Source organism: Pan paniscus, chromosome 9, assembly GCF_029289425.2.
Source record: "Pan paniscus chromosome 9, NHGRI_mPanPan1-v2.0_pri, whole genome shotgun sequence".
NCBI classification, from domain to species: domain Eukaryota; kingdom Metazoa; phylum Chordata; class Mammalia; order Primates; family Hominidae; genus Pan; species Pan paniscus.
The window spans coordinates 14,917,046-14,939,387 of NC_073258.2; the positions used below are offsets into that span (position 1 = coordinate 14,917,046).

Sequence of the window (22,342 nt, forward strand, 5' to 3'; positions counted from 1 at the left end):
AGCTGGAAAACAAACACAATCTGTACCTGCAGAATCATTTAAGCCAGGGATGTCCAATCTTTTGGCTTCCCTGGGCCACATTGGAAGAAGGAGGATTGTCTTAGGCCACACATAAAATACACTAAACACTAATGATAGCTGATGAGCTATTAAAAAAAATTCTCCAGATAATCTCATAATGTTTTAAGAAAGTTTATGAATTTGTGTTGGGCTGCATTCAAAGCCATCCTGGACCACATTGCAGCCCATGAGCTGTGGGTTGGACAAGCTTGATTTAAGCTTTGAAGGTACCCCTTCTGTGTTTCTGTCATGTTTTATGGAGAATTCTATGAAATAGTCGGTGTCTGTGAATGTGGAGATCAAGGTGGTGACTGGCTGGTACCCTATGTGAATGTCAAAGGCCTGCTGCAAAGGTACTAAATACCAGCCTCGCCATGCAAGTAGTGTCTCTTAGGGCGTAGAGAGTGTTTCACTCCCTTTGTTTCTCAGTCTCCTTCCAGTCCAACTGCAGCTATCAGTGAGTGTATTGAGGTGAAAGAACTCTTTGTAAGTGGCTGCCTTGTGCTTAGGATTTCTTGCAAGTCTATGCTGGCAATTGGTGAGGCCAGAGTCAATAAAAAAAAATAAAATGGAAAGATGGGATGCTGCTTTTATTAAGGTTGATTGCAGCTGCTGTATTAGCTCTTTAAGAACCTCTTGGTGACCAATGCCTTCTGAGAAAATGGCCTTTCTGTGCTTAATTGGCAAAAAGCAAGGGGATTTAAGTCACTGCTTTTAGGAGGGGTAATCCAAGGTCAGCACTCACCAAACGTCTGTCACACAACTGGTTTTGTGGGAGGAATTTTTTTGTACTAAGGCTCCATGTGGGGGCTGGTCACTTGGAGGAGCGTGGGCTGGTAATCTTTGGTAGTTTTTACCTGTTTTTGTTTTTCTTTCTGAGGAAGGTGGAATTACAGATTTCTAGGATTTGAAGACTGTAAAAGAGCTTACTGTTCATCCAGTCAAACTCTATCTTCAGCTGAGGAAATGGGCCAAGGGAGATGAAGTGCCTGGCCCCAGGTCCCACAGCTGGTTCCATCTCAAGGGATAGGACCAGAGCTCAGGGAAGGGCCAGAACTGAGGTATTTTTGAGCAGTGGCTGGGGTTGGGTGGAGGTGGGAAGGCAGATAATTAGGAGAGTACCTCAGGGAAGCCAGGAGAGGTGAGAAGTCAGAGGACGGTTGAACTGAGGATGGAAATGCCTTACAGCGTACATATAGCCTCAAACCCATGACCCCATTCATCCTGTCAGCACACAGTCACCGGGCACCAGACAGGAAGTCCTGGAAGATGGGACAGGCAGGAGGTAGAGACTCAGAAAGAAGTCAGTGCCCACCTCGCTTCCATTCATTCCGAAATCTTTTCTGAGAGGAGGGAGATTTCTGTGCTTTTGAGACCTCCCTGCTTCCCTGAGGAAAGCAAGTGAAGTGACAGCTGGCAGAGGTGAGATTAAGGGGACAATTAGGTCCTTTCAGCCAGGCGAGGCCATGAATTGATCGTAGGCTGAGTAACAGCTGTAATCTACCCTTAGTGGGTTTTTTTCTCAGTGTCAATATCGAACACCCTTGTTACAGAGCTCCAACCCCCTGCCGTCCGTCAGCTGAAATGTGACCCTGCTCTTCCTTTTCTTCCAGTGTCCGAGCTGCAGGAGGAGGGAATGAACGCCATCAACCTGCCCCTCAGCCCGATTCCCTTCGAGCTGGACCCCGAGGACACGATGCTGGGTAACTGTGCTCTTGTCTCTGAATTCGCTTAAGCTTTCCTATGCCAGCACCCCCACTGAGTTCCTTTTCTTTTTAAAGAGGAGAATGAGGTGCGAACAATGGTGGATCCAAACTCACGCAGTGACCCCAAGCTTCAAGAACTGATGAAGGTAAGAAGAAATCAGGAGCGGCTTCAGGTGCCTCACTGACCCACCACGTGTCCATATGCCACCTGCTCTGTGCAGGCACCCCACGAGCCCCTCAGAGAAGGTAAAAAGTCATGGCAGCCCCTGCCTCAGGCAGTGAGTGGTCTAGCAGATGGCCATTGAAAACGTAACCGATTGTGTAAGCGTGGGATGTGACAAATGCCCAGTGAGTGGTGCTGGTCACAGCACCAGACAGTTCAGTACAGGTAAGCTCACGATGGCCAGGATTCCAGAGTGCACAAAATGCTTATTTTCTCAAGGACCCTCAAAAGCAGGCAGTGGAGCAGTAATTAGTCTCATCCCCATTTTCCAGATGACAAAATCAAGTTTCAGAAAAGCCAGATGCTTTGTTTATGGTCATAAACAAGGAGATGGAACTCAAGCAGAAATAAAGGAGATGAAGTGACATACTGTGCATAACGTACCTGTGCAGTGGCTGGCGTGCGCTTGTCCTTTCAAAACTGTTCATTTCTCCCCTGCGTCTTATTCCCTGTCCTATGTGCCTCCTCTTCAGCTTAACCAAGCTGCACTTAAGACAAAAGGCACTCATGAGTGTCATCCCAGCACTCTGCAGAGGCCAAGGCGGGCGGATCACTTGAGCTCAGGAGTTCGAGACCAGCCTGGGCAATGCAATGAAACATCATCTCTACTAAAAGTACAAAAAATTAGCTGGTGGGTGGATCACTTGAAGCCTGGGCAACAGGGTGAAACACCATCTCTACTAAAAATACAAAAAGTAGCCAAGTGTGGTGGCGCATGACTGTAATCCCAGCTACTCGGGAGGCTGAGGTGGGAGGATGGCTTGAATTTGGGAGGCAGAGGTTGCAGTGAGCCATGACCACGCCACTGCACTCCAGCCTGACCCTGTCTCAAAAAAAAAAAAAAAATAGCACTGAATGTCAGAGTGATTCATTCCCCCATGCAAATCTGAATACACGGTTCCCCTGTGCAAGACCTCTCAGAGTTTCTCATCCACCACAGGTTGCAGTCGACTCCTAAGAGGTGGTATTTAGACGCCTTGCTCTAGCTGCCTCTTCAACCTGAGATCAGCCACTACCCAGCAACACAAGGATGCCAGAACTGCTGCTCCCAGCAGCCCATGCGTGCTCCCAGCGCTCCCCACCGCCAAAGCCTGGCTAATGCAGTCCACTCTGAGTAGAATGCCTCTCATGCCCCTCATCTGAAAGTCTCAGCATGGCTGCTTGCTCCAGGAAGCTTGCTCTAAACTCTAGTGCCATGGCTCAACCACTCCACGGCTACTATAACCCTATCCTTAGTTCTGTTGTCGTCTCCACGTAATATTATAGCTTCTCATTTACTTCTCTGTCTCCTTCACTAAATGGTGAGCTTCTTGGGGTTAGAGACTGTCTTTTTTTTCTATCATTGTACCCCAAGGACCTAGCACAGAATGTCACATATAGCAGGTATTTAATAAACATTAGAGGATGGATGGAGGAAAGGAAGGGTGGGTGGATGAATGGGTAGGAATTTCAAAGTCAGCCAGGGGTATTCAGAAGTAAAATCAAACCCATGTGAGGGTTGGGCCATCTCACTAGGGACTGGAGGACTGAGGGCAGTCATCTCAGAGGAGATGTGTAAATGTCCCTTCTGTCTGCTGAAGGGAGTCTGTGCCCTGACCCCAGAGTTTAAGAGAAAGGAGGCAGCCTTGGCTAGGCCGCCATGCAGCCCCTTGCTCCCCTGGATCACAACCGGAGCCCCACAGGCAGCTAGGCTGTGCATGTTGGGTATCTGGCCTTTCCTGATGCAGTCTGTGCTGCATCCACAGATGACTGCCCCTGCCCAGTGAGACCCTGAGCCCTCACCTTTCTGTGCAGGAAGAAGATGGAACAGTTGAGGTGCAGGCCGTGCCTGCCGCTGCACACTCTCCGGGGTGCTGGGCCTGTGTGGGCAAGGGTAGGGGGAAAGGGGCTAGCCCTGGGCTTGCTCCTATCAGAGGGCGCTCACCATGCTAGAATGGGTATGCTACTACTTGCTCAGGAGACCTCTAAGGGTAAGGATGGTCAGAATGGGCTCCAAATGGTTTAGGCTTCAATGTTGATCTCCCAGACCTAGACCTGCACTCGGGCCCTGTTTGAGAGAGTGAAGGATTGGAGATGCACATAGGCCTGAGCACCGGGGTGCTGACCAAAGGCACAGCTACCTCCGTACTTCCAGAGGGAGGTTCAATTTTCTAGATCTAGGCTGCTTTGACCACCTTGAAATCCTACTCTTTCTGGTCAACTCCTAGTTTAAGAGTCTTCTTAGGAGCTGGGCACAGTGGCATGTACCTATAATGCCAGCTACTTTCAGATGAAGGTTTGAGGCCAGAAGTTCGAGGCTATAGTGCACTATGATTGCACCTGTGAATAGCCACTGCATTCCAGCCTGGGCAACATAGCAAGACCCTACCTCAAAAGGAAAAAAAAAAAAGTCTCCTCAAACACAAGGCTTTCTGGAAGCCTCCCCTCATTCCTGATCTCTCCTGCCCACTCCCAGCCTGTTGGGGCCTCTTCTCTACTCTGTCATAGCACCATGTCCTCCCCACCCCAGGATTTGAACTCTTTATGTCATAATCCTTTGGTTGACCGGTTTTCTGCCCCCATAAGCCTCTCCAGGACAGAGGCTGGGTCTTACTCTACTGGATACAGTGCAGTGCCTGGTATACAGTAGGTATTACAGTTGCCATCCTCTTGCCTTGGGACAGCAGAACAAAAGCCTCCAGACTCCAACATCAGCCCACCCAGGGATGGCAACGCCGTCTGGCTATTGCTGTGTTATAAAGGCAGCATACTTATGCTAAGGCAAAGACGTCCAACACAAAGGACGATGTCCACTTATAAGAAATCGGAGAAATGTCAAAACTGTCGTGGGTCCCCCAGGCCTGTGGTCAGGGATGAGGATTGAGTACAAAGGGACCTACGGAAGCATCCTACTGGGGAGGGAACTGTTCTGTATCTCGATTGTGGTGGGGATTAAACTACTGTGCACAATGACCAAGACATATCACTGTATACTTAACTTTTTTTTTTTGAGATAATAGAGTCTCACTCTGTTGCCCAGGCTGGAGTGCAGTGGCACGATCTCGGCTTACTGCAGCCTTGACCTCCCGGTTCAAGCAATTCTCCTACCTCAGCCACCCAAGTAGCTGGGATTACAGGCACCTATCACCACGCCTGACTAATCTTTGTAGTTTTAGTAGAGACGGGGTTTCACCATGTTGGCCACGCTGGTCTCAAACTCCTGACCTCAAGTGATCTGCCCGCCTCGACCTCCCAAAGTGTTGGGATTACAGGTGTGAAACACCACGCCCAGCCTAAAATTTTTTTTATGGCCGTACACTGTGAGTGTTGCTTGCCATTAGAGTAAGGAATAATAGGGGACATAGATATTAACAGGGACATGGCACTAGCAGGATATACATCTGAAAATTAAGAAGGCCAGTAGGGCTCACACTTACAGCTACCTGTGCACACACTGGGTTATGTGGATAGTTCTCCTGCTTTTAAAATCTGAAGTTCAAAGCAGGGCACAATGGAACACTCCCATAGTCTCAGCTACGCAGGAGGTTGAGGCAGGAAGATCACTTGAGCCCAGGAGTTTAAGTCCAGCCTAGGCAACATAGTGAGACCCCATCTCAAATAAAATGAAACTTAAAATCTAAAGTTCATTTAGATTTTAATTGTTTAGGATAAGAAAGCTGGTCTGTAAGAAAATACCCCATAACTCTTTTCTTACTATTGCACATTCCCTTTCTCTCTCTCTGTAGGTATTAATTGACTGGATTAATGATGTGTTGGTTGGAGAAAGAATCATTGTGAAAGACCTAGCTGAAGATTTATATGATGGACAAGTCCTGCAGAAGCTTTTCGGTAGGAGAGTTGAGTGCTGCAATGGATGTGTGTTTAATTGCAGGTGGTTGGATCACCTACTTGTAGCTAGAAGGAGTTATTCTCAGTTTACAGTGGCTTCCCTGGAAATGGATTACAAATGTGTGGAGCATGGAATAACAGCTCAGTGAAGGCTTTAGATGTCCTCTTGGAATGTTTCATATGAATGAATTGTAGAGGGAGTCTCCATGACTAGGTGGGCCTGCTCCTTCTAGCAGCCAAGAATCATCAGCTAGATGAAAAGACCCCACTGTATATTAATAACTAGAAAGCACGCCTCCGCCTCTCCAGAAAAGCATGCCTGTGTGGCCTCTGTCGGTATATTTACATGCATGGGCATGAGTATGCATTTTTACACCTGTGTCACCTTCAGATGCATGTGTGTGTGTTCCTCTGTCATCTGTGGACTTGTGTGTGTGTGTGTATTCCTCCCTGGGTCACTTTGCAGCTGTTCATGTGAAAATGTAAGGACAATGGGGAGAGAAAGGAGAATTCAGGGGTAATCTTAGTGTTGAAAGGACAAATTTCAGCTTGAATGGAGTTAAGGTGTCCCCCACTGCTCCTAATCTAACTGTGGCCCAAACCGTCCCCTCAGATTCTCGACTTCAATCCTTAGCTGCTCTCTGGGCACCTCTACCTGAATCTGCTTTGGACTGAATTCATCCACTTTTCTAAAGCTGTTTCATCCCCTCTGAGTTCATAGAATCCTCTCCCTTCCTCCTCTGCCCCCATGTATACAGGGATCAGCAAGACCCATTTCTACCTCTCCTGAATACATCCTCTGCCATTTCGACTTCTCTGAACTATTGAAAAAGCTTCCAAACTCACTTCTTTGCTTCCCCCGTCTCACCTCCTCCAACCTATTCCCTACACAGCTAGCAGAGGAAACTTTTAAAATCACAAGTCCAGTCTTGCCTGTACTTATTTATAACTCTTAGTGCCTCTCTCCTGCTGGACAAAGTCCAAACCCCTTGGCACAACATTCAAAGCATTCCATCATCCGATGACCCCCAGCTGTCTCCTTGGTCTCACCCACACATGTGGCTCATCCGTGTGGTAATACGTGTAAAGTGCTTAGGATAGTGCCTGACACATAGTAGATGCTCGATAAATGTCTGTCATCATTGGTTTTACTATTTTTTTTGTATACCATTGCTGCATTTTTATATATGCCACACATATTAACATGCCTGTACCTTTGATCATGCTAGTCCTTCTGCCTCTAAGGCCTGCCTTCCTCCTTTACCCACCAGGGCAAACCATTATTGCTCATCCTTCTGATCTCTAGAATTAATCAAATTAATCAAATGTGCCTCCCTATTATAGCCTTTACAGTACTGTCACTTTTTTTTTCTTGAGACAGATTCTCGCTGTCACCCAGGCTGGAGTGCAGTGGCATGATCTTGGCTTATTGCAGTCTCGACCTCCAGAGTTCAAGTGACCCTCCTGCCTTAGCCTCCTGAGTAGCTGGGACTACAGGGCATGTACCATCATGCCCAGCTAATTTTTGTATTTTTTCTGGAGACGGGGTTTTGCCTTGTTGCCCAGGCTGGTCTCAAACTCCTGGGCTCAAGCAACCCGCCTCAGCCTCCCAAGGTACTGTGATTACAGCAGTGAGCCACTGCGCCTGGCCCTATAGTCACATTTAGAAAAGATAGTCATATACTCTTTTTTTTGTGTTCCCCCTCCCCCCCACACACAAATGTTTCTCTCTCTGAGGGACTATATATACACTTGCACATATGTGCATATATGTATAGGTGTGTAGATATAAATGTGTACACACATATCTGTATACATACATGTAAGTATATATACATGCCTTATTATAAGACTTTCCATGTCATCTGTAGCTGTTTAGGTAAATGTGTATAGGCTTCCCAAGGGCACGAGCCATGTCCTATATATTTATCCAGGCTTCTCCAGCACCATCAGGTTGTCTAGCATATGTTGCCTAGCACTTAACCAATGTATATTGAGGCTGGGCGCGGTGGCTCATGCCTGTAATCCCAGCATTTTGGGAGGCCGAGGCAGGCAGATCACCTGAGGTCAAGAGTTTAAGAGCAGCCTGGTCAACATGGTAAAACCCTGTCTCTACTAAAAATACAAAAATTAGCCAGGCGTGGTGGCGGGTGCCTGTAATCCCAGCTACTCGGGATGCTGAGGCAGGAGAATCGCTTGAACCTGGGAGGCAGAGGTTGCAGAGAGCGGAGATCACGCCATTGCACTCTAGCATGGGGGACAGAGCAAGACTCCCTCTCAAAAAAAAAAAAAAGTGTATTGAATGAATGAATGGCTAATGTAATTTCTAGGAAGTTAAACTGATTTGGTTCTCAGACATCAGTATTAATGAGTGTTAATATTTAAAGGCTTGTAAACTGCAACTGAATACAGAGAGGAAATGAAAAAGCTTCGGCACATGAAGACATGGCTAAGCCGGGAGCCTCACCACGCATCTGTCCCAGTGACTACAGCTTTTAACTCCTCCAGCAGACATCTAGTCAGGATCTGAAACTGCCAAAATGTTCTATGCTAGGCTGTCAAAGCAAGGTAGAACATGGCCACAGAGTAATGGAACATGGTTGTGGAGGAATCTTGCCTCCAGGAATGGTTACAAAACCATCCAGCATCACATCTATGCAACCCCAAGTGAGGCATTGCGTACAAGCAGATTAGATCATTTCACATTTCACCCTTCATGCTGAAAAGGTGATTCACTATGGAGGTGATGCTTCTTTTGTGAACTTAAGTTTAGACCCTAATCTCAAAGGTCTGAGGCAGGGCATACACATTCAAAGCCCATAATGGGTAGGATACTCAGGTGGAGGGAACCAGTTTGCGGTAAAAAAAAAAATATGCATCAGGAGCTCCTGGGAGGGATCAGTCTGGAAGCAGAGATTTTGGGGAATGTTTTGGTTTGTTTTCTTTTTTTAACGACCCTGTGAGTATAAAGGAGGCAGAGTTTTGAGTGAGCACTCTGACCTTACGTTCCCCTCTGGCTATTTTTCGTGTCACTGGTCATGTTAACCTCAGTCACATTGTCAGGGTGGTATCTGCCAGATTTCTTCCTTATAAAGTGACTGTTTTCTCTTTGTAATTAATTTAAGTGGGGAGAGATACTTTGAGACCAGGTAAATATCCTGTTTCTCCTTAAACTTCTCCCTCTAGTTTTTGCATCCATTTAGAATGCATCTGCCGCAATTCTTATGGTAGTGTTCTAGCAGAGATGGTCTCTTCTCTGTATTCCTTCTGCATTTATTAACTGGAATTCTAAAAGGAAGAGTTGTCATTTCTATTTATTTATATCACTATGGACATATTTATTTTATACTTTGGGTTTAATCCAGTACTACTTTATCGTTCACTTTTTTGCTCATTGGCCTCCAGCTTCGGCCATTGGGAGCTCTTTCAGGTTGCCTCCTGGACACTTTCAACAAGCTGCCCATATTTTTTTTTTTTTCTGAGCATTTCCTTTGTTTCTCACATCATAAGATACTCCAAGACCATCTTATATTTTTCTTACTCCAGTCCTGAAATCAATCGCTTCTCCAACGAACCCTGATTTATTTTATTGGAGAATGGAATTTAGATATCAAGATTTGGGTATATTAGTGGATGTTTTTAACTTGTTGTCTGCAGCATAAATAACCAAACATCTGTACCTAGGTACAGTGCCCTTACGTGGTGGTATTAACCAGGCATGATTGTTCCCAGAAATCCAGCTTCTAATCGTACTGGGGCTTGAGCTTCCTTAATACTGAGTTGTTTGGGCAGCGAGCTGGAGGGGTCTGAGTTTGAGATTAGTAAAGTAACTATGAAACACTAGCACTTAGAAGATGATGGAAATGGCATAGGGGCCTCTCGTAGCCCAGGAGCATACACATCTGACATCAAGAAAAGGATACAGAGCCAGGCGTGGTGGCTCACACCTGTAATCCCAGCACTTTGGGAGACTGAGGCAGGTGGATCATCTGAGGTCAGGAGTTCGAGACCAGCCTGACCAACATGGTGAAACTCCATCTCTTCTAAATACAAAAAATTAGCCGGGCATGGTGGTGCATGCTACTTGCGAGGCTAAGACAGGAGAATCACTTGAACCCAGGAGGCAGAGGTTGCAGCAAGCCGAGATCGTGCCATTGCACTCCAGCCTGGGCAGCAAGAACAAAACTCTGTCTCAAAAAAAAAAAAAAAGAAAAAGAAAAAAAAAGGACATGGAATCCAGGAAGCCATGTTGATTACATTGTGGAGCAAAGACCCAGAACCTAGAGGCAGAAGTGTGTGAGAAGGTGTGGCAGTGTATTAGTCTGTTCTCACACTGCTCATAACGATATACCCAAGGCTGGGTAATTTAAAAAGGAAAGCTGGCCGGGTGTGGTGGCTCACGCCTGTAATCCCAACACTTTGGGAGGCCGAGGCAGGTGGATCATGAGGTCAGGAGTTCGAGACCAGCCTGACCAACATGGTGAAACCCCCATCTCTACTAAAAATACAAAAATTAGCCAGGCGTGGTGGCAGGCACCTGCAATCCCAGCTACTTGGGAGGCTGAGGCAGGAGAATTGCTTGAACCCAGGAGGCAGAGGTTGCAGTGAGCCAAGATCATACCATTGCACTCCAGCCTGGGTGACAGAGCAAGTCTCCATCTCAAAAAAAAAAAAAAAAGGAAAGAGGTTTAATTGACTCACAGTTCCACATGGCTGGTGAGGCCTCGCAATCATGGCTGAAGGCGAATGAAGAACAAAGTCATGTCTTACATGGTGGCAGGCAAAAAAGCTTGTGCAGGGGAACTCCCATTTATAAAACCATCAGATATTGTGAGACTTATTCACTACCCCATGATTCAGTTATGTCCACCTGGCCCCACCCTTGACACATGGGGATTATTACAATTCAAGGTGAGATTTGGGTAGGGACACAGCCAAACCATATTAGGCAGGGACTTCTTGGCAGAGAGTTGTATATGTTTCGTTGCTGTGGTGAAAGCCTGAACAGGTGAGCGTCTTTGAGATGCCATGTGACTTTGGCTGGCAAGGACTGGCTGGGTGTTCTCCAATTGTGAGCTCAATGGGGAGCAATAGCATGCCTGGCTCACCTCTGTGTGGCCACATGCCCCTTGCTCACAGCAATGTCTGCCTTCCTTGCAGGAAAATCACCCTTCTCACAGGCCCCAGGCATTTCTGGTAGATTCTATCAGAACAGCCTCTCCCTAGTCCTTTCTTAGCTGCCCAACCCAGCTGCCCCATTGCTGCATGTATTCCCTGGGTCTTCCCACTTGCCCTGGCAGCAGATCTTAGTTTAGGTTTTCCCAAAAGCAGATGCCAAGACAAGGATGTGGGTGGAGGAAGCTTATATAGAAGGTGACCTTAAAACCTACAAATAACTGAGTAGGGCACGTGAGAGGGGAAGAGAGAAATGCCAAACACGAGTATGTTAATCAGAACAGCAGCTCTGTTTCAACCAGGGCTCATAGCTGGGCCCTCTGAGAAACCACGTAACAACACATCTCAGAATCACCCTTCCCAGTGCAAGGTAGCAAGGGCGTTTATCCTATGGCTCCTTTCCCCCTGTGGTTGAGGGTGACCTGTGCAGGAAAGAAAAACTTCCAGGCTGTGCTCCTGTGGTGACAGAGGAGAGAGCCTTGGGGCCAGAGATGGCCATCAGTGTGCTAGGAGCTGTCTGTAGCTGCAGATGAATGCAGGTGGGCCAAGGAGCTGGGGGAAGGGGCATCGCTGTCATCCAGAGAGACCACAGGGACAGCAACCCCGCTGTGGGGACACTGGCCACTTCTCTGCGCTGTTGGTGTTGCTGCCAATAAAATATTAGCTGCCAGCAACGCTGGCCTGCCTCTTCATGATGTACACTTCATCCTCTCACGGGAGCAGCCCTAGCCCTTTCCAAACCTCAGAGCAGAGGTTTTCGAACCCCAGAATGAGGAGGAAGTTCCTTCCTACCCCAGCCAAAAAGTCACCTCATTTCTTGTCCAGGATTACCCCCTTCCAGGGTGATTGATGGAAGAAAGAGCCTTAGGTCTCCCAGAATATACTCTTACTCCATGGCATCAATAAGAAGTCACAGAATCATCCAAAGTTGGGACACATTTCCGAATACCTCAGTTATACAGGTATGTCCATGGTCACCTGGTTATATTTACATTCACAACACCTAGGCAGTAGGCATGACTGAGTGAGAGATGGGATAAGCGATTCCAGGAAGATGCCTATACAACATAATTCATCACTTCATTTGAACATGGCCCACTGCCTGCTTCTTATTGAGGTTTCCTGACTTGGGATGTCTATGTGAATTTCCTTGTGGTATGTTTCATTTGACTGATCCTTATGTTTGAACATGTACATGTGCTGGGAACAGAAAAGGCCTATTTTCAGAGATGAGAGTCATAAGCTTCCAGGGCTCTTCTTTCTGGTTTTCACAGTAACATGTGACTGAAACAGGATATCATTCTTCAGGCTTGAGACCAAAAGGTTCCCTGTGGCAGTAAAGTTCTGCAGGAGGGTGGTTTGGTTTTGTTTTGTGTGTGTGTGTGTGTGTGTGTGGTTTTCTTTTTCCCTGATAGACCCTAAAGAGTGCATTTTACACTGATCTTAATCAGTCAGATAATAATATCCACTAGGCAAAAACCATTTGGTGTGCTGTATGCTAACTGCTGAGTTCAGGAATATAAAAGTAAATGTGTCATATTGCTGTCTTGTGGAAACTCACAGCCTGGTAGTATACAGGTCTGTAAGAGATCAAGTAGGAGTTTGGGAAAGGTTTCAGGAAAGAGGGGGTATTTTGGTGTTTGATTTTTGTTGACTTTTTTTTTTTTTTTTTTTTTTTTTTGAGATAGGGCCTCACTCTATTGCCTAGGCTGGAGTGCAGTGGCACAATCATAGCTCTCTGCAGCCTTGACCTCCCCGGGCTCAGGAGATCTTCCCATCTCAGCCTCCCAGGTAGCTGGGATCACAGGTGTGTGCCACCACACCCAACTAATTTTTGTGTGTTTTGTAGAGATGGAATTTCACCATGTTGCCCAAGCTGGTCTTAAACTACTGGGCTCAAATGATTCACCCACCTTGGCCTCCCAAAGTGGTGGGATTAAAGGCATGAGCCACCTCACCCAGCCAGAGGGGGCATTTTGAATGGGGCCTTACAGAAAAAGATTCTCAACCATATGAGGAAGGAGGAAGGGCACTTTAGCCAAGACAACAAAAGAGTTTCCAGGAAGCCTCTGTTAATTTTGGTGCTAATGGAGGGAAAATGCTGTAGAGTCCAGGAGCCAGTGGGTAGATGACCATCAGGGTTGGGTGACTGGGATATGAGGCTAACAAAGAAAATGAGACCCAGCTCCCAGGTCGTGGTTTTTAGCACCATTTCCAACAGGAGAAACCAGGACTTCTTGGAGAAATGGCTAATTTTAGACCGGGGGCAGGGAATAGATGAGCCTAGAGCATCTTGCAGTGCCAAAAAGAAGTGCTAAGAAAAAATATATATACAGGGCCACACATTGAAAATGTCCGAAACCAACCTGAGGGAGCTCCCAGTGGCCAAAGCTGGAATTATTTGGGGGAAAAATTAATAATAGCAGTATTGGATTATAACCCAAAGTCTAAATATCCTTAAATTGATACTGATATAAATAACTGAACAAATAAGCAAATGGGAACAAAAAGACAACTCTGCCTTATAGAATTTCAAATACTTTGTGTAGATATAACCCCTTCAAAAAGGGTGGCAATTAATTCCACAATCCTTGAGTGGCTGAATTTAGTGACAGGCTTCCCATGATTAGGGTGTGGAAGTGGGGACAGGGTAGGGGGAGGGTGTAATGAAAGGGTACTTCACTTCTGTGGTCTTCCTCCCCAGCCTACCCATGAGAAAAATATAGGAAAAATCAAGCAGTCCTGACCATCACTTCTCAAAACTGTCAAGGTCATGGTAAAAACAATGAAAGTGTGAAAAACCATCACAGAACAGAGGAGGCTAAGGAGACATGAAGAAGAGAAGTGGTATCCTAGACCATTTCCTGAAACAGAAAAAGGGCATTAGAAAAAACCTAGTGAATCCAGATAAGATATAGAGTTAACAGTCATGTACTAATGTCATACATAAATAGCTGTGACATATGTACCATAGTAATGTGAGCTGTTAACAATAGGAGGGGAAACTGAGTTCGGAGTGCATAGGAACTGTCTGTACTGTTTGTAACTTTTCTATAAATCTAAAAACCATTCTAAAATGAAAAGTCCATTTAAAATAAAGGGCTGGGCGCCGTGGCTCACACCTGTAATCTCAGCACTTTGGGAGGCCAAGGTGGGTGGTTCACCTGAGGTCGGGAGTTCGAGACCAGCCTGACTAACATGGAGAAACTTTGTTTCTACTAAAAACACAAAAATTAGTCGGGCATGGTGGCACATACCTGTAATCCCAGCTACTTGGGAGGCTGAGGCAGGAGAATCGCTTGAACCCGGGAGGCGGAGGTTGCAGTGAGCCGAGATCACATCACTGTACTCCAGCGTGCGCAACAAGAGCGAAACTCTGTCTCAAAAATAAAAATAAAAATAAAATAAAATAAAGCTGGGTGCGGTGGCTCATGCCTGTAATCCCAGCACTTTAGGAGGCCGAGGCAGGCAGATCACTTGAGGCCAGGAATTCAAGACCAGCCTGACCAACATGATAAAACCTCATTTCTACTAAAAATACAAAAATTAGTGGGGCATGGTGGTGGGCGCCTGTAATCCCAGCTTCTCAGGAGACTGAGGCAGGAGGATCACTTGAGCCCAGGAGGCAGAGGTTGCAGTGAGCTGAGATTGTACCACTACACTCCGGCCTGGAAGACAAAGTGAGACTCTGTCTCAAAACAATAAATAAAATAAAGGAAGAAGATGAAGCTCACATTAGAGGACCATGAACTAAGAGTTTTAGACTGTATTGTTTTGGTAGCGGCAACTAGTGATGCCTTATGAGCAAAACAACACAGTCAGAAATGGGGCTTTAGGAAATAACATAGGAGCAGTATGGGAGATGCTCAGAGAGAGTGGAAGGAACTCCAGCAGAGCATCTCCTCATGAGAAAAGGATAGTAGTGTCAAACTAGAGGAGTGTCAGTTTGGATGGGGAAAAGCTTGAAGAGGATCTAGAGATGTAGGGAGAGTAGCCAGAGTAAACCAGGCTGATTCTATGTGGTGGATGTTGAACAGGTATGACTCCATGAACCCCAGGAGGAGATGCATCTTGAAGAGTTTGATCTTGTTTACTTTGAGAGTCACTTTTCTATGCCCCAAAATGCTGGGCTGAAGTGGCAGCTATGCTAAAATTGAAGCAGGAATGAAGAAACAGGAGATCTCAGTTCCAGTCTTGGTTTCACCACTAAAACATACCTCCGTTACTCCAATCACTCTCCTGTAAAGTCAGGAAGGTGGCTTTAAAAACCTCTATGGCTGAGCTATCCAATTCAGCAACCAATAGCCATATGCAGCTGTTAAAAGCAATTAAAATGGAACATTCATTTTCTCAGTTACACCAGCTAGATATCAAGTGCTCAATAGCCAAATGTAGCTAGTAGCTACCATGTTGGACAATTAAAAAATGAACATTGCCATCATACCAGATAGTTCTGTTGAATAGCACTGCTTGAAGATCCTCCTCCTATAATAGTCTGATTTTAGGATTGTTGATATATGCTGCTATTCTTAAACTGAAAGAGTTATTTTCTCATCTCAGAAACTCAAAAGTTAGATGAAAGTTTTTTATTATTATTCTTTATAAATAATAGAGAAGCTCTCTAAAATGTCTTACTATATAGAAAAAGGCATGGTAGAGAACGACTGTGTGTGTGTGTGTCAAGGGACACATACAATGTTTGTATGCATAGAATATTTCTGGTAATAGTCATAATAAACTGTCTCTATGAATGGGACTAGGGAACTTGGGACTGCCATGGAGAGGAGACAGTTTTCACAGCTTGAATTTTCTCTGTTTGTATATTATCAGTCTTATTGAAATTGGTTGAGTGCATATGTAAATTTCAGGAGCAAAACTGAATTAACCCATCAGTAGATATCAAATAACATTTGATATATATTTGAACAGTCATTTCAAGTAAAATAGAAAGAGGAAACTACTTAAATATGATAAAGACCACTAAATAAAACCTAACTGAACATATTAAATAGTGAAATATCAAAGATGTGGTATTAGGGACAAATGAGAAATAATGGCTGTTACAACTATTATAAGTGTTTCAGAGGTCCTAATTAATATAATAAGAAAATAGATTTTCATTTTTAGCATTATGGCTGATGACTAGATGTTCAGATAAATCTTATTGGTACCGCATACTTTTAAAATCTGGATAAGCCTTTAAGAACATATTTTTGTATGGGATGGCTAAACTGGTGTGAAAAGGAAGGAAATTCTTCTGATTCCAAGAACAAGAAGGAAGTATAAATCTAGTGGGATAAGTGCTAATTCCTAATAATCTATCATTCCTAATGGCCTATAGCCTGAAGTTTAAAGGGTCACACATACAGGGTCAGGAGACAAATCTTGGGTAGAGTCTGAGCAAGAAAGAGGGTTGGATTCGAGCCCCCTGAATAGAGCCATGGTCTTGAAAGGGCAACTCTTTCAATGAGTACAAAATTTGTCCCACAGAAGGAGGCAATAAGGATAAATTATCTTAGCCTTGGATGTGAACAGAACAATTAAAAAGAAGTCTGCTTCAGATAACTCCTCATCAAAAGTCTATACTCACACAGATTTAAGGCTAGGATTCACAGTACTTATGTGACTTTAAAAAATCTAAATTGAAATTTTAGTTACAAGTTGTCCCAGGTCACTAGTGCCCCAAGACAGAAGCAAACATATGTCCTTCTTTTAAAGAGGAAGGAACTCTAAACTCAGACCACAAAGAACTCCCAGAGTTAAAATTCCAAGGAATATGACCTCAAAATTAGAAATCACCAAAGACATGAGCGTAAGCCACCATGAGCACTGTCAACAGAAACAATAATCTATAGATTCATCCCACAAATACTATAAATATTAGAAACTGTTGAGCTATAGACTGGGTATGGTGGCTCATACCTGTAACCCCAGCACTTTGGGAAGCCAAGGTGGAAGGACTGCTTGAGCCCAGGAGTTCAAGACTAGCATGGGCAATATGGTGAGACCCCACCTCTATTTAAAAAAAAAAAGAAAAAGAAAAAAAGTGTTCAGTTATAGAATATAAAATGAGTATGTTTAATATGTCAAAATAAATGTTTTTAAAGACTTAAAAATGATAAAAGAACAAGAAACTATTAAGACTGGAAGGTAGATATGAAAAACAACCAAATAGAACTTCTAGAAATGAAAAAGTATGAATAATAATGAAACTAGAAACCTCGATGGATTAGACACAGCTAAAGAAGGAATTAATGAACCAGAAGACAGCACTAGAGAAATTACCCAGAATCCAGTATAGAGAGACAACAGAATAGAAAACGAGAAAGAGAATTTGAAAACATAGAGGTTAGTCTAAGTAGATGCAACATACATAGCTAATTGGAATTCTAGAAGAAAAGAAAATGGAGTAAATATTTAAAGAAAACATAATGAATGAGAATTTTCTAGAATTGATGAAAGACATGAATCCTCAGATTCAGGGAGCTCAGTGAATCCCAAATAGTATAAGTAGTGACAAATCTACACCTACACATTTTACAGTGAAACCTAAGAACACTGAAGACAAATGATTAAAAGCATAGAGGAAAAAATCAATTATTTATAAAGGAACAACAGACTGAAAGCTGTCTTTCACAAGGAACAAAAAAAGCCAAAAGATATTAATATTGAAGATATCAAAACACTTTGATGTCTTTAAAGTGCTGACAAAAATGATCAACTTGTAAGTTCATACACAGCCAAAAAAACTGTTAGGAGAGGCTGCTTTAAAAAGTTAGGAGAGGCAGCCAGGTGCAGTGGCTCACGCCTATAATCCCAGCATTTTGGGAGGCCAAGGCAGATGGATCACAAGGTCAGGAGATCGAGACCATCCTGGCTAACATGGTGAAACCCCGTCTCTATGAAAAATACAAAAAATTAGCCGGGTGTGGTGGCGGGCACCTGTAGTCCCAGCTACTCGGGAGGCTGAGGCAGGAGAATGGCGTGAACCAGGGAGGCAGAGCTTGCCGTGAGCCGAGATCGCGCCACTGCACTCTAGCCTGGGTGACAGAGTGAGACTCAGTCTCAAAAAAAAAAAAAAAAGTTAGGAGAGGCGGGGCTCAGTGACTCACGCCTGTAATCCCAGCACTTTGGGAGGCTGAGGCGAATGGATCACCTGAGCTCAGGAGTTCAAGACTAGCCTGATCAACATGGTGAAACCCCATTTCTACTAAAAATACAAAAATTAGCCAGGCAATAGTGGCGCACACCTGTAATCTCAGCTACTTGGGAGGTTGAGGCAGGAGAATCACTTGAACCCAGGAGGTGGAGGTTGCAGTGAGCAGAGATCGAGCCGCTGCACTCCAGCCTGGGTGATAGAGTGAGACTATGTCTCAGAAAAAAAAAAGAGAGAGAGAGAGAGAGAGAAAATAAAGGCATTTTCAATAAACACAAACTGAGAGGGTTTATTACCAATAGACCCCCGCAAAGGAATTTCTCAAGAATGTAAAATAGGAAGGAAAATGAACCCCCCAAAAATATCTAAAATGCAATAGTGAACAAAGATTATCATGGTGGGTAGATCAAAGCCACAATTAAATGAATATAAAATAATCACAATAATGTCTAATTTGTTAATTAAAACAAGATAGAATCAGAATCCCATACAACCGTAGCACATAAATCAGGAATTATGTAATTGGAGTCAATGCGTGCTGAGGTCTTTGTATTGTTTAGTATATGGGTAAAGATACCAATTAGCTTAAGACTTTATTAAGTTAAATATGAATGATAAATTTTCTATCATAAATACTGAAATAATAGAAACAGAGTATATAACCTCCCTACTAATCATGGGAAGAAAATGGAATGAGAAAGAATGAAAACATTAATCCAAAAAAAAAACAAGGCTGGAAGTGGGAGAAGAATCGGAAAACCCACTAAATAGAAAGTTCAGAATAAGTTGGTAGAAGTGAATCCAAGTATACTGGTAAACTCAATATCAGACCAAATAACAAAACAAATTCTTGCCAAATACTATATACAAGAGATAGTTTTGTTTTGTTTTGAGACAGGGTCTTGCTCTGTTACCCAGGCTGGAGTACAATGGCACAATCACAGCTGACTGTAGCCTCTACCTCCCAGGCTCAAAAGAAATCCTCCCATCTCAGCCCCCCAAGTAGTTAGGACTACAGGTGTGTGCCACCATGCCCAGCTAAGTTTCTTCTTATTTTTTGTACAGACAGGGTCTCACTATGTTGCCCAGGCTGGTCTCCAACTCCTGGCCTCAAGCAGTCCTCCTGCCTCAACTTCCCAAAGTGCTGGGATTACAGGCATAAAGCCACCACGCCCAGCTGAGATAGTTTTAATAAATGAGGGACACGCAAAGGTTGAAAGAAAAAGGGTGGAAATAATTATGTATACTGGACTAATTTTTTTAAAGCTGGGGTAACTATTTTACATCATACAAAATAGACTTTAAGGCAAAAGGCATTACTACAGAGAGTCACTACATATTAATAAGAAATTAAAGTCACTAGGAAAATATAGAAATTTTAAACTTATATGTACTTTTGTATATCAAATATTTAAAAATTTAAAATGATAATCATTACTTCAAGAATTTGACAAACCTATCACAGTGGTAGTTTTTAACATACTTCTCTTAATAACATATTAAGAAAAAAGTTCATAGAGAATATTTGAATAATACAGTTAATCAGCTCTAACTAATCTGTATATAGCATATGATACCCTGCAAACTGTATTCTTTTCAACTGCTCGTGGAACACTTACGAAATTTGACTATGCCCATAAAGCAAATCTCAACAAATTAGCATACAGACCAAATTCTCTGACTACAATGCAAGTTTCTCTCCTAATATACTTGGAGACAAAAGTATTTTTTAAACAACTCAGGAATTGTTCATACTGGAAAGAGTATTTTACATATTTTAGTTCTTGAAGGGTGGTTACATTAATATAGTGTGGTATATATGACAATTGTGTTTGTTAGAACATCTCAGTTCTCCCACCATTCAGGGTAATTGAGTTTATTCTGCCTTGTCTTTATGCGTCAGAACTTTTGAATACTGTTTCATTGTTTTCTATATATAATCTCTCCAAAAGCAAATTTGGGTAATACCTTCAAAAACAACTCAAAGATTCACAAAATAATCCACCTGAGAAAATTTTCTAAATCACATCCTATCAATTTCAAAATCATGCCTAATACTTATGAAGAGTTAAACTAGTTATGAACAATTTGTGTAACTATGGAAACATGAGAGAAACAGTTTCCTGGAAGAATAAAACTTCAGCAATAGAAAACTTTATGGAGCTAGCTGAAATTAGCCCACAAAAGAACATTATCTTTAAATCCTTAGTAATGTTGAGTAAATTACTATTAAGCTATAGAAATATTATTTGAGTGGGCCTCTTATATTTTAAGGGTTGAATACCTTAAAGATAAAGGAGGGGGTAGGAATAGCAGAAGAAGTTCGCAAATTAATCTTTTATTTAAAATGTTAGAAAATAAAATATGTCACATAAGCCTGCAAAATAGAGATAATGATGTTTTATTTGCATACCCAGAGAATGCTGAAGACTCAAACCGCAATAAGACTAATAAAGGGATTTGGTAAGATGACAACATACAAGGAAAAAATCTGTAAGGCAATAGCTTTCACGTTTACCAGCAGTAATCAATTAGTAATACATACACACACACACAAGATGTTTATTGCAACTTTATTACAAATACAGAAAATGTGGGTTATAACCTGGCTGTATATCAAGTTATAAGTCATATAATGCAATATGCAGTTTTGGAAAATAATGAGTTATATTCATATATTGACCTGAAAAGACTTATGATATATATATGAGTGGAAAAAAGCCAATAGCAAAAATATATATATACTATAATCTCATTTTCATTAAAAGAGAAAGAGAAGGCTGAGTGTGGTGGCTCATGCCTGTAATCCCAGCACTTTAGGAGGCTGAGGTGGGTGGATCTCTTGAGTCCAGGAGTTCGAGACTAGCCTGACCAACATAATGAAACCCCATCTCTACTAAAAATACAAAAATTAGCTGGGCGTGGTGGTGCATGCCTGTAATCCCAGCTACTTAGGAGGCTGAGACAGGAGAATCACTTGAACCCGGGAGGCAGAGGTTGCAGTAAGCTGAGATTGTGCCACTGCACTCCAGCTTGGGCAACATAATGAGACTCCATCTCAAAAAAAAAAAAAAAGAGAATATTAACACACACACAATAAGGATTACTTCGAGATATATTTTTATGCAAATCCATTTAATACCAATATCAATGCCTAAACTAAAATATCGAACAGCAAAAATTCAAAGCAAGAATATAAACCCAAAGCATAATGACTAAAATGGAAAGAAGTAAAGCAGAATTACATTTTATAAAACATTTGCAACACAAAACAAAGCCACAAAAATGCTTCTCCTAAATGAGAAATACCAGACGCTAAAAAAAAAAAAAAAAGGAAAAAATTTAATTTTAGGAAGAATGCACTACAATTTTAGTATCATAAACTAGTTAAATATATTAGTGGAAACAGAAAAACAATGGATGCTTCAGTAAGTAAGGTGTGAAATCCAATAATGGAAAACACATTTCTCTATACTCCTAACACTTCTGACACCAAATATGTGGGTTTTCCACACTAAGCAATTTTCCAGTTCTCTATGGACAGCAACAGGGTGTCCTACAATTTAATTTTGATACTACTGTCCCAAAGTTAGCACAGCCCTCGCAGGTTAAGGGCTCAGTGCCATAAGAGTGTCCCCACTTCAGTTGGCATTCGCCAAGTTCAGACCTCCGGTACTTCTGACCGACTAGCTATAATAGATCAGGGGTTTCCAAAACCCTTTCCTCAGATATGATCATTTGCTAGAATGGCACACAGAACTCAGGAAGGCACTTAGGTTTACTAGTCTATTATAAAGGATAAAACTCAAAATCAGCCAAAAGGAAGAGATGCATAGGGCATGGTTTGTGGGAGAGGCACAGAGCTTCCATGCTTTCTCATGTGCACAACCCTCCAGCACCTTCATATATTTAACAACCAGGAAGCTCTCTGAACATTTTCGGCCAGAGTTTTTATGAAGGGTCATTAAGTAGGCATAACTGATTAAATCACTGGCCATTGATAGTTGACCTCCAGCTTCCTTCCCCTTTCTCAGGGGTGGGGGGTATGAGGCTGAATGTTCCAATCCTTTAATCATATGCTTGGTTCTCCTGGCAATCAGCTTCCCCATCCTCAGAGCTTTCTAAAAGTTGCCTCATTAACATAAACTCAGATGTAGGTGAAAGGGGCTTGTTATGAATAACAAAAGATGTTCC

General features: G+C 43.1%; 1 protein-coding gene across 1 annotated transcript in view; it reads left to right on the top strand.

The window, feature by feature from the left end:
- Positions 1-22,342, top strand: part of PARVA (parvin alpha) — a 155,036-nt gene that overhangs the window by 96,323 nt on the left and 36,371 nt on the right. Inside the window, exons 2-4 of the mRNA XM_003818174.5 lie at positions 1,674-1,763; positions 1,842-1,912; positions 5,715-5,817. Of these exons, the coding sequence (XP_003818222.1) occupies positions 1,674-1,763; positions 1,842-1,912; positions 5,715-5,817 (264 nt within the window). The remainder of the gene's footprint in view (positions 1-1,673; positions 1,764-1,841; positions 1,913-5,714; positions 5,818-22,342) is intronic.